This window comes from Carassius gibelio, chromosome B6 (assembly GCF_023724105.1).
Source record: "Carassius gibelio isolate Cgi1373 ecotype wild population from Czech Republic chromosome B6, carGib1.2-hapl.c, whole genome shotgun sequence".
NCBI classification, from domain to species: domain Eukaryota; kingdom Metazoa; phylum Chordata; class Actinopteri; order Cypriniformes; family Cyprinidae; genus Carassius; species Carassius gibelio.
This window is the reverse complement of record NC_068401.1, coordinates 8,375,609-8,387,957: the sequence shown is the minus strand read 5'-3', so window position 1 is coordinate 8,387,957 and position 12,349 is coordinate 8,375,609. Positions and strand designations below refer to the sequence as shown.

The following is a 12,349-nucleotide window of genomic DNA, read 5'->3' as shown; positions in this document are numbered from 1 at the left end:
ACACACACACACACATATATATATATATATATAATTTTTCTTTTCCACAAAATCATCCAGAAGTCATTCTCTATAGGTTTCGTGGGAGTATGTGAACCTCTAGAATTATCAGTTCATTTAAAGTAGCGGGTGTTAATTTGTGAGTTATTGTGGAAGCAGGTCTAACAAGAAAATAACACACAGAATGCCGTGCATGGCAGAATAACAAGGAGGAAGCTGCTGCTTTCCAAGAAGACAATACTGTCCGTCTAAAGGTTTCCAAAGACCCCATGGATGAGCCAGAAGACTGTTGGCTAAATGATTTGTGGACTGTAAACAGATCTTTTTGGTTTCAAAGAGAAGTGTTACATTTGGCAATAAAGAACTTGCATTCAGTAAGAAATTTTATCTAAGCTGTGAATCACGGTGATGACAGTGTAATGACTGCTTTGCAGCTTCTGAATCACACCTTTGATGGAACTATGTATTCTGCATTGTACCAAAAAGTTTTACAGGGGAATGTCAAGACGTCAGTCTGTAGACTGACACCTTGTGTTAAGGAAGATCAATGTCAAGCTGAAGACGTTTCTCCAATCTAACATTCAGGACTGATTAAAGTTTTTGGAAACGTTTGGTTGCTTTATTGCTTTTCTGAAAGCAAAGGTTCACATACTTTCATTAAACCATTTTACTTGATAAAGAAGTAAAAATATGCTTTAGTGTTTTGTCTTATTTGTTTTGATTAGACTCTCTTTATCAAGTTTTAGGACTTAAAAGTCGAGGAAATGGATGCAGGAATAAAGAAAACTTTATAAACATTACAAATCTACCAGCACTATAGTGACAGAGTTACTATATACAGCATATTTCATTCACACACACAAACACTGTTTGAACTTGAGCATAAGTCATTTTGTTCACCACCTCAACAATTGCAGTAAATAAGGGCCTGTAGACCCCATCACCTGGCTCTGATGATAAAAGGCACCAGTCTTAAGGAATTACATTTGGTTCAATAATAATGAATGAAACTTTATAAAACTGAATGTAACTTTTTCAGAAAATATAAAAAATATGCCATTACAAAAGAAGAAAAACACACAAAAAAAGGAACTCAGTCGCACAAATTTAACAGGCTCTTCAAATATGCTTCATTCTTTGTTAATGTTTTTCAAAGATTCGTTTTCGCTAATCATGGATTCTGAATGCAAATGCAAGGGCAGGCTTAACAGTGATCTACTCTGATTGGATAGTGAGCTTTTGATGGACAAGTGCTCTCTGACCGGGAAGTACAGACACCACTCAGTGCGTCCATACAGTCTCATGCTGTTATCAACAAAGCATGTTTGGACTTCAAAGATAATAAGCTGTTTGCAGTGTAAAAATATTTGACATTGCTGTTTGACATCTCAGTCAGTGCCGTCACAATTGGTTTAGTTGCAATTGATTTTGGAATTGTCAGTTCTATAGTAGTTGATATGTGTAAATTCAAATGAAGTTCTTAGCAATGCATATTGCTAAACAACATTTACAAAATAAACAGGAAATTTACAAAATATCTTCATGGAACATGGTCTGTACTTAATATCCTCATGATTTTCGATAATTTTGACCCATACATTGTATTTTTTGGCTATTGCTACAAATATACCCGCACTACTTAAGATTGGTTTTGTCCTTCAGGGTCATATATATATATGCGTGTGTGTGTGTGTGCGTGCTCTTGTTTTTGTGACCTATCAGGCCACAACTTTGTATAATGGCATGGGTATGACACAGGTATTACAAGGAGAGGGTGACTTATGAGGACATAACCCATGTCCCCATTTTTTCAAAATGCTTATAAACCATACGGAATTAGTTTTTTGAGAAAGTAAAAATGCACAAAGTTTCGTGTGAGGGTTAGGTTTAGGTGTAGGGTTGGTGTAGGGCCATAAAATATACAGTTTCTACAGTATAAAAACCATTACGCCTATGAGATGTCCCCACTTTTCACAAAAACAAACGTGTGTGTGTGTATAAAAAATACCAGACAAATGGTAATGTTTTTTAACTCACCAAGACCCATTTTTATTTTATACCCTGTCTGCATCTAAAATACACATTAGCCATTGTCAAGGGGTCTCATTTTACAAGTTTTTTCCACAAGATTGTTTTGTAGTGGTGTATTCCTAACTGTATTTTTCCTTCTTCCGTGTCTTTCCATGTAACAGGTTCACCAAACACTCCCCAGCCTCTCGTTTCTGCAATGCTGAAAGTAAAGAGTGAAGAGATGGACGGGGTAATTGAGCTTTCATCAAGATCATCAAGCCCTACGATCAGTGAAGTGTCAGTCAGCAGGTACTGTTTGAAAGCTAATCATTTCCACCCTTCTGTTTGGAATAATTTTAGGTGGTCGATACTTACAGAGATAGTTCACCCAAATTGAAAATTATATCAATTACAAACCTGTATGCCATTCTTTCTTCTGCAGAACACAAAATAGGATATTTTGAAGAAAATTAGTAACTAAACCATAGTAAACATCGACATTTGCATGAGCAAAAAAATTAATAACAGAGACATTTCTCAATATGTATTTGTTATATGAATTATTTGTATGTTTTAAAATGACATGAGGGTAAGAAGGCATGTGAGACCATACTAAATTGCTGAGCTTTTTGTCTACAATGTCTTTTAGCTGAATACAGTATGGCATAGCAAGTTAAGTCAGAGATGTTTAATTTGATATTTTTTTAAGATGCTTTCTTTTCATATTTATATTTATTATACTTAGAATCCATTAGGTATACATCTAAAGATGTTCTTGATAACAAGTATGAATTTCATTTAGCCACGAAACATTGAATAGATCCTTGGACTTGCTTTGATTTGTCCTGGATTATGTAATGAAATGAATACCATTCGACCACAAATGCTTTCAAACCCTAACCTGAATGTTCCAACCCAACTTTTTTTCTCTAGTCCACTTCAGATACTACTTACGTCCATTGAGGGGTTGCTGGATTGGCGTGAACTAAACAGACAAACATACATCCACCCCTAGTATTAAATGTCTCAGTTATTGGAATCCTGTGATTGAGAACACGTTCAGGTGTGGAAACATTGTAAATCATTTCCAGTGCCCCCTCAGTGCTCTGTTCCTGACTGTCTTGCACAGTTTTTCATTGGCTCACTTCCTCTCTCAGTGCAGATGAGCCAATTTCCTGCTGTTTTTAAAGCAATATTGACAGGTCCTTTGCTCTGCAATCATCCTGTGAGCCGTTTAGGTCAAAGTGTGGGATGTTAACTTTGGCAGAAAGGAGCCTGTCAGTCACTGAGGAAACAGATTTGGAGAATTTTTCATTATCTCGAAGGCTTTTGCATACTTTGCTAATCAGGTGATTGAGAGCTCCTTGTTTTTCTCATCAGGATCTATTCAAAGTCATTTTCTTTCTATTGTTGGGATTCATTGCATTAGCTTTGCTTTTTTGAAAACAGCTTCTGTCGAACAAAACTAGGTAATTTGAGCTCACAATAAAATTAACAGCATAAAGGGCTATGCCATCAATCAAATACAAATACTGTATGTATCAAATACATTGAATATACAGGGGATGAAATCATGAAGTATTAAAAATAACCCTATGAAAGCTTTAATGTAACCAGTGGCTGTTGTCCAGTTATAAATTGGTCATGCATTTCGAAGCCTAGCTGTGGCACATTTCAGAATTTCAAAAAAGGCTTTTTGAGGCAAATCAATTTGGCATTACCTTGAAAATGGGCTTTAGTTGCCATCAAGGCTGCCAGTAACACCTGTAGTATTTCTGATCCTAAAATGTAACGTTTCTGAATACAGTTAAAATAGTGATACTACTGATAAACATAAACATGGACAAGAATAAACCATCAGTCATTATAGACAGTTTTCTCTTTTTTTTAATTTTTATTTATTTATTTATTTTCAGCGTTTATTGTGCCCCACTTTTTGCATTTACTTACAACCTATTGTGCTTACATAAATAACAAGCCAAGTTCTTTCAGTTTTTTCAATGGCCAATAATGATGCATTTTGAAATCTCGTCCTTTGTTTCCCCTCAAAATGCTTTTTACACTTTGTATGTGAGCAGCTGCTGTGCTTTGGAAAAACAATATCCTGGCTGTAATATTTGTTTTACACAACCATTTTTAATGGTATTATATTTTGGTCCAGTTTAGTATTTTGTTTTGATGCCAGTATTAAATTCTACTGAGAGCTGTCACCAGGAGTCATGTTATTAATCATAATGCGAAACTGTGGAATTTAGTTTCAGGCGATTAGGGAAATTATGTGTAGAATGTGTGATGAAGTTCATCAAACAGGGTCTTTTCATTATCAGTTTGTTTTTGTTGACGGAAAATGTAGACGATAAGCTAATAACTTTTAACCAGATTTCTTACGAATATTCATGCCCGGACACACTTATCTTAAGACTGAAGAAATTCATTGAGGGAATTATAAAAATGTAACCTTTGGAAAGAGTTTACAAATTTACTTCACATACTCACTTGTTTACTTTCTCAAGTGTTTCCCTTATCGCTTTACTCTGCATGGTGTCTTTTGTAAGACACAAAATTTATATATGTAGATTACTATGATAAAATGTTATATGCACAGGCCTGCTTGGCTCAGGGGCACTATCATTTGATGTATTTGTTTTATTAATTTGTAAAAGGCATCCGGTAACAATTAATGTTTCAACAAGATGAATGATAATGAGATATGCATTTTCATTTGTGCTGTATTCATTGGCTTGCCAGACAGATCTAAACCTTTATGTATATTCAGTGGACTGTGAAAGTTTGGGAACCCCTTGAATAATTGTGACAAAATAAGAGATATCATACAAAATGCATGTTATTTTTCGTTTAGTACTGTCCTGAGTAAGATATTTTACATAAAATGTTTACATATAATACACAAAAAAAAAAAAAAACTGAAATTATTAAAATAACCCCCTTCAAAAGTTTGGAAACCCTTGGTTCTTAATACCATGTGTGGCTACCTGGATGATCTATGACTTCTTTTGTTTTTGTTTTGTAATGGTTGTTCAGATGTTTGTGTTTTTGCGCTCTACTGTACATCTTGGTGGTGTGGTTCACTGTCAAAAGAGTTTAAAAGTTAAGGTAAATTTTAGCAATGCATTAAGTAGCTCCAATAGTATAAGGACACAAATCAGAGCTGATAAGATCTATTACAGGCTCACAACTGCAGCTCATACTGGAGTGTTGGGATGGATGGTTTTCTGCTTACGTGCTGTCAAATGATTAATCACATCCAAAATAAAAGTTTTTGTTCGAATAATATGTGTGTGTACTGTGTATAGTAATATATATATATATATATATATATATATATATATATATATATATATATATATATATATATATATAATATCAACATGTAACATGTAAACATAAATATCTACATGTAAATATTTTCAAAATATATCCTGTATGAGTATGCTTTTATATATTCATATATATAATATACATAGTACACACATATGGGTCATTCTCACGAAACTGTTGAAACGCCATGTCACTAGTGATTTTAGATATTAAACATGCAATTTAGTAATATATAAAAACACCATAATAAAGACAATACTGTTCTCTACCTTGCACAAAGAGTAATTTCAACATAGGAATTAATTATTTTTGCATTTTATTGCGTTTTCTGCTGAAATTCTCATTACCGCAATGCGTCCAGCTGTATCTTAACTTATGTTATGTTGTAATTTAAACAAATTACAATAAAAATATTCTGAAAAAAGTAAATGGATATTCTTCTATAATTTTTCACATGACAGAAAAATGACAGATTAAATATTCATGTACAATAATAATGATACAATAGTGGAAATATAAAGTGTCCATGACTAATGTTCTCATCCTCCGCAATATTTTTTGAGGGTCATTTATGCACACATTTTTTTTTAAAATATAAATCTTGATTTTAAATTAAGCAACACATGAGGCAGAACCTTCAAAATACCAACAAGGTAGGCAGATATCTTCATATTGTTCCAGTTAAAAGTGTAAAATTCTCTTGTCAGAACGTCTACACGACAAATTGATTATCATCACCGAAACGGGTAGTTTTCCACATTTAGAAAAATATTAGATTACAAGTTTTCTATGAAAATATACTTAATTAATGCCTGATTATATCTACTGAGTAATAAATTTGCTAAATCATCATGGTTTCTCTGTTGTTAGCAAAACATGCTAAGACACCTCATCCTCCGCAACACCATTTTCACTCACCGCAACAATTTAAGGCCAGTTGCGGTAGAGAGAACCTCTTTTTCGGTAATGAGAATTTAATCATACAGACTATTTTTAAATGTATAAAATTAGTTATTAAATTAAATATTATTTAATAACAAAACAAAAAAGCTTAAGCAAAGGCTAGGGTGACCAATTTCAGAGAAAACGTTTATACCAACCCACCAAACCCCAGGAAGGAGAGAGACATTGTGGGTTAGAGGTTACAGCAGGAGTAGTTATCAAAAATTGTTGGGAATCCTACACAAATGTTGGTGCATCTATCATTATGAGGACTTTCTATAAGTGTAATGATTTTTATACTGAGCAACAGAACTTTGTGTGTGTTTGTGTGTGTGTGTGTATGCACTGCTGTGTGTGTGCACTTTGGATGGGTTAAATGCAGAGCACAAATTCTGAGTATGGGTCACCATACTTGGCTGTATGTCATATTGGAATAATTTCTAAAGGATCATTTGACACTGAAACCTGGAGTAATGATGCTGAAAATTCAGCTTTGTCACCACAGAAATAAAATTCTGGTTTAAAGTATATTAAAAAGATAACAATCACTTTATCATAATATTACTGTTTTTACTGTAGTTCTGATCAAATAAATGCAGCCTTGATGAGCAGAAGAGGCTTTAAAAAACTTTTATTATTTTTTATTATTGATGCTAAACTTTTGAATGGCAGTGTATTTAGATATGACAAAATGCAGCAGTTTTAAATTCTAATTCAAAAACAATTATTAAAGAATGGTTAGGGTTAAATTGAAGGAGAACATCTTTATGGAAAAAAGAAAAATATATTGTGAACCATCTTTTTAGGAATGAGCGATTTTGGAAAAACTTTAGGTAAACACTTGGGTGTACTCTTTACCAGAACCAACTCTTTCAGTAGAAAGAAAAAAATCCACTTGAGTTATCATAGACTACATTCCCACTGTCAATGACAATTAATAAATAGTTATTACATAATTACATGATTATTACATAAAATATAAAATAAAATAAGAAACATTATTTTGTAATAATGTATTGTGAATATTTTTTTAATAATAAAACTAAAATTACAAAACTAATATTAGTCTTGTTTGTTTTCTAACATTGCACTATTAAGTATTTATTTTTGTGGAAAACCACAGGGTCCCCTTTAAACAGCTTCTCTTAAAACTTATTCATAAAGCAGCTGTGACAGAATTTTACTAAGGAATGGGGAGAAATCTTAAGCTAAGAAAAAGAGTGAGGACGACCTTTTTGGTATGGATGATGTCAGCATGATTACTAACTACACCCACAGTGATTGGCTGATAAGGGATGGGTATCTGTCAGTTATTTTATAATATAAATATTGTAGAATGAGATATCATGTTGCCATAATCAAATAAAGATTTCAAAATAAAAATGTTGCAATATTCAAATAAAGTTTGAACTAGAGTGTCACTAATTAAACAAGCATATGTTCAGCTAATTGTCAGCCTCTACATGTCTGCATCTTATAAATAATTGTTATATGTATAAGCAGCCTTTTATTTAACAGACTAGAATTATTATGGCTGATATGACAGTAAGATTTAGTACAAAGGTAAAATAAATCCAAACTGGATTGCTGAGGAAACAGCCATTTTAATATTGTGTATGATTTGGTCTTTGTGATTTAGCTGTCCTCTTGACTACCACTAATTTTTCACAGATTTAAGAGCTGATTTTTACATAAAAACACTTTATGAAGTACTTGAAGAAGAGTCAAAGAGTCCTAAAGATGTGGAGTTAGGAGCAACATTTAGTTTCACTTAAAATATTTTGTGAAAATGGCCCCTGGTGTTTTTACCCTATGTTATCTAGTTATGAAGCACTGCAAAATAATTTATGCCAATATTATCTAATTTATTTTCTACATTAAATATTATTTGTTTGACTATACCACATACTTAATATGCCTATTATCATTACCGAAATCATGAACCTCATTTCCGTAACCTATGTATCATTACCGCAACATGCATTCTTTTAAGATTTATTTAAGAAATTGAAAAATAGTAGTCTGCTTTTAAATGTATGTGCAGAATCTATACATTGTGTTCTTTCAGGTTTGCCACATCATTTTGAAAATATTTCAGTTTTTAATGAAAAAAAATATAAAAATGGGTTGCAAAATGCAGAAGGTGTTGCGGTAATGAGAGAAATAATTGAAAAACACATAAAAATTTTATTATAAAAATATATTTTATACCAAAGTTTCAAGTAACTGTGCATGACTGTTAATAAACCATTTTTAAAAATGTTAAAATGTATTATTTTTCCCCATGGCACTGGACTTTTCAGAGTGTTACGGTAATGAGATTTTTAACGACATGTTTTGAAATATATGTTAAAAAAATTGTTGAATTGTCAGTAAAACTTATTTCAATTTATGGTCACCGACACTTCAGACCTGGCTCTTAATGCTTAAAAAGAAAATTTGTTGATACAAACATTTTTTTAAATGTCATATATGAAACCTTTGAAACTACGATTTCGTGAGAATCACCCATATAGGGCCCTATCATACACCTGGCACAATGCGACGTAAGGCGCAGCGCAAGTGTGTTTGCTAGTTTCAGTCCGGCGCCATTCGCATTTTCCCATCCAGCGCCATGTCGTTTAATTAGCAAATATATTTGTGGATTTGGACATGCCCTGAGTGCACCTGGACCGTGTGCTTTATACTTTGGGTTTAGATCGTTAAAATAGGGCCCATATTATGTTAAAAAAAAAAAAAAAAAAACTTTTATTTTGGATGCGATTTAATCATTTGACTGCTCTATTCTCCTTTGGTACTCCAGGTAATTAATTGATACTAGAAGCTTATTCACATGGATGATTCCATATTTTAAGCTACTGTACTTGAACTTTGCATACTGACATTTTGCTGTAAATTTTTTTTATTTAGTTTCAATGATTTGTTTACGCCTAGAGCTCTATTCTAGGATATGTCCTCTGTTTAGTACTTCTTTTTTAACTTCTCTCCCAGTTTGCTAAATCTTACAGATGAAGTCTTGTTCATAAAATAATTTAGGATAGATTAAGAGATAGGCTTGCCGGTTATGTCACTTGCCCACTGTGGCACCGACCCCCACCATCTTTAAAAAAAAAAAAATGTTTTTATAGTAATTAAAATCATTTAGTTCAGTAAAAGAACAGACACTATAATTAAAAACTGAACGCGGCTGCTCAATGCAGCATGCCGAACGACACACACAGATCAGATTCTTTTTCTCCAGCGGTGAGAGTGAGTCCAGCTGACTGACAAGAAGAGTGAAGTGAGACAGACAAGACTATGGTGGATGATTTAGTTTAAAAAAGAATTGCTAAAGTGCCTGTTTGGCAATATTTAGAATTTTGAAAAGCCTGTTGACTTTTGCCTTTTATCTAAGGTGATTTTGGAAGTTTTTTTAAATAAATCATTTTTTATTTAATTGGTTCTACATTGTTTGCTGATTTTTACTTTATTTAAACTTTGTGTAGTTTATTTATTTTATTCGACATCAATGTGTGTGCCGTGCCTAAGCTATTTGTTATTTTATACATGTACTCATCTCTCAACTCATCTTTCATTTTATAGTAGGCTTAGCCTGCCCTATAGCATGGTGTATTTTTATTTTATTTTACATTGACATTTACATTTATTCATTGAGCAGACGCTTTTATCCAAAGCGACTTACAGATGAAGATTTTGTTAAAGTTCTATATTTAATATAGACCTATAAGCTAAAGTGAGTTTGACGTTGTTGTTGCATTCAAGCAATTGATGCCAAATTTTTCAGTGATAACATGACCTTTGTGTGTCTAAATATGTTATAAGAGGAGCTGTGTTGGTCCAGGTGCATGAAATGAACCAAACATATTTCTGTTTTGCAGTTTAATAATCTTGTTGATTATTATCATAAAAGTGAAATGTTACCAAAAAAATAAGAATTTCAGAATTTTTGGTATTTTATTTGGTATCTTCTTTTGCTTTGATAGGAACAGTGAATCTGTGGAAGCAAGAAATTGTAACTTTTTTCATACATGAGATTGTATTTGATCAGTTTCTGTCCTGTCCTTTTTCCCTCTTGTAAATTTTCTGCAGATTAATCTTAGCTCTTCTGTCTCTGCTTGATCCCTGAATTTAAAACAAACTTTAGTTTAAACCGTGACAGAATGTAATGTTTTACATCCCATTTTTCTTATTCAGGGCAGAAACAGATGCGTGTGGCTGCCTTGTTGTGGTTTTGTTTTATGTGTCTTTAATACATGTGGCTTCTTCTCTTTTTCTTTTTTTCTTTTATTCCTCTAAATCATCTTGGCCCTTCTTTTACTCAACAGCTCAATTCAGTCCTTGTATGTTCACAGCTTTAATGTTAAAGCGGTTAGTGGAGGCAATTAAACTCATCTTTATAAATATTGCAATTAATAACCATTATGTGTAATGATGGTTTATAGCTGAATGCTTTTTAGATGTTCCTAAAAGCTATTACTACTGCCTTTGTACAAATTTGAAGAAATGTTCTTTTGAGTTAGCTACCTCTTCAACATAACATAGTTCTGATGATTTACTACTTGTGTGTTCAGATGGTGGAGCCAGGTTTAATATGCTGTCAGTAATTGAACAGCAGTGGTATATGATTAAGAGGCCCATATGTCAGGGACATCAATTATTGATTATTGTCATTAGTATTATAATTTTATTCAGTATGTATACCAGTATTGTATTTTAAATAACTGTTCAGTTTTGTATCAGTACTGAATTGCAGACTCAATTTTCAAATTCAGTTTTGCACTATTTTTATGTTCAGCTGTCTGGTATAATTAACCTGTTAAACCAAGATAATGAATGAATACGGTCTTCTCCAGCATATACACAACCAATTAACCAAGTTTGGATACACCTACGTACGTCTTTTTAATTATTCAAATGTTTCTACAAATAATTTTAATTGCTTTATGCATGCATCTTTTGATTATACAAAGTCTGTCACATGCATCCAAACTTTTATGGTCAAAGTTCACAAAATCTAAACTTTCTTACGCAGCAAGTTTATATGCTGCCTACCTGCTCTTCCCTATAAGTCTAAGAATTGAAGTGAATACAAATTTAATGCGACCACACAGGTTCATACATTATTGCTACTGATTCTTCATAATTTCAGTACCTACTATGTTTTTTTATGTTGTTTTTATATCCTCAAAATTAAAGTCAGAGATGACTGGGGGCTTGTTTTTTTGATCTCTCTCTCTTCATTTCCAACTTCCTCCTGTGCAACCAGTTCCCCCATTTCATCATTCTCCCCTTTCCATCACTGCCTCCAGGTTCACAATTTCCGCACTTCCTACATGGACGATGACTGGCTTATTGTGTCCCCTGTGCTTTTCATCAGTAGAGACCAGTTCTTTAATCATTTCCAAGCAGAGTTGGGCCCAAAGCACCAGTGTGGCAGTGACAGGGCCTTGTGTCTTGATTTAAATTATCATCCCTTGTGTCTCACAATTCTGCCTAGGTCTGCAGAATCACAGTATGCCTTCTCTATGTATATGAATGAAGTGCAGTAAAATGCCATACTATTACATGATAACTTGATGTATTTGAGTTGGCCGTGTATAATAATAAAATAAGGCCATTGTTTAATTTGAGTCAAAACAAAAAATCCAGTCATATGATGAATGAATCTGAATGTACGTATCCCCCTTTTGAGAGGGAACCATAGATTCTATAAATTATTCCTAACTGGTTTCTCAGATTTCCTGATTTCCAGATTTTCCAGATTTCCATATATATAATGGCAGAGATGGCCCGTGCTAAATTTTTACAATTTTTTTTTCTCTTTGTGTGTCTACTTCAGCTCCATCTCAGACATTTTCTGTTGAAGACATGGCAGCAGCTACTCCTGTAAGTAGCTCTTCACATGTAACAAAATGACTCACATTTCACACATCACATACACAATTTCAAAACATTAAATCTAAAATCATGATATCTAAAACTCATCATTAACAGTTCAAGTCATATTTGTAATGTTGCTTTTATATAATTTCGTATTTCCTTTGATTCATTTTGTTTG

The 12,349-nt window shown here is 33.0% G+C and overlaps 1 protein-coding gene across 2 annotated transcripts in view; it reads left to right on the top strand.

The window, feature by feature from the left end:
• rad18 (RAD18 E3 ubiquitin protein ligase) overlaps positions 1-12,349 on the top strand; it is a 42,979-nt gene that overhangs the window by 23,011 nt on the left and 7,619 nt on the right. Inside the window, exons 11-12 of one of the 2 annotated variants that reach the window (XM_052558709.1) lie at positions 2,193-2,319; positions 12,131-12,177. In XM_052558709.1, coding sequence (XP_052414669.1) covers positions 2,193-2,319; positions 12,131-12,155 — 152 coding nt within the window. In that variant the 3' untranslated portion in view covers positions 12,156-12,177. The remainder of the gene's footprint in view (positions 1-2,192; positions 2,320-12,130; positions 12,178-12,349) is intronic. The other variant, XM_052558710.1, reaches the window with a different exon arrangement.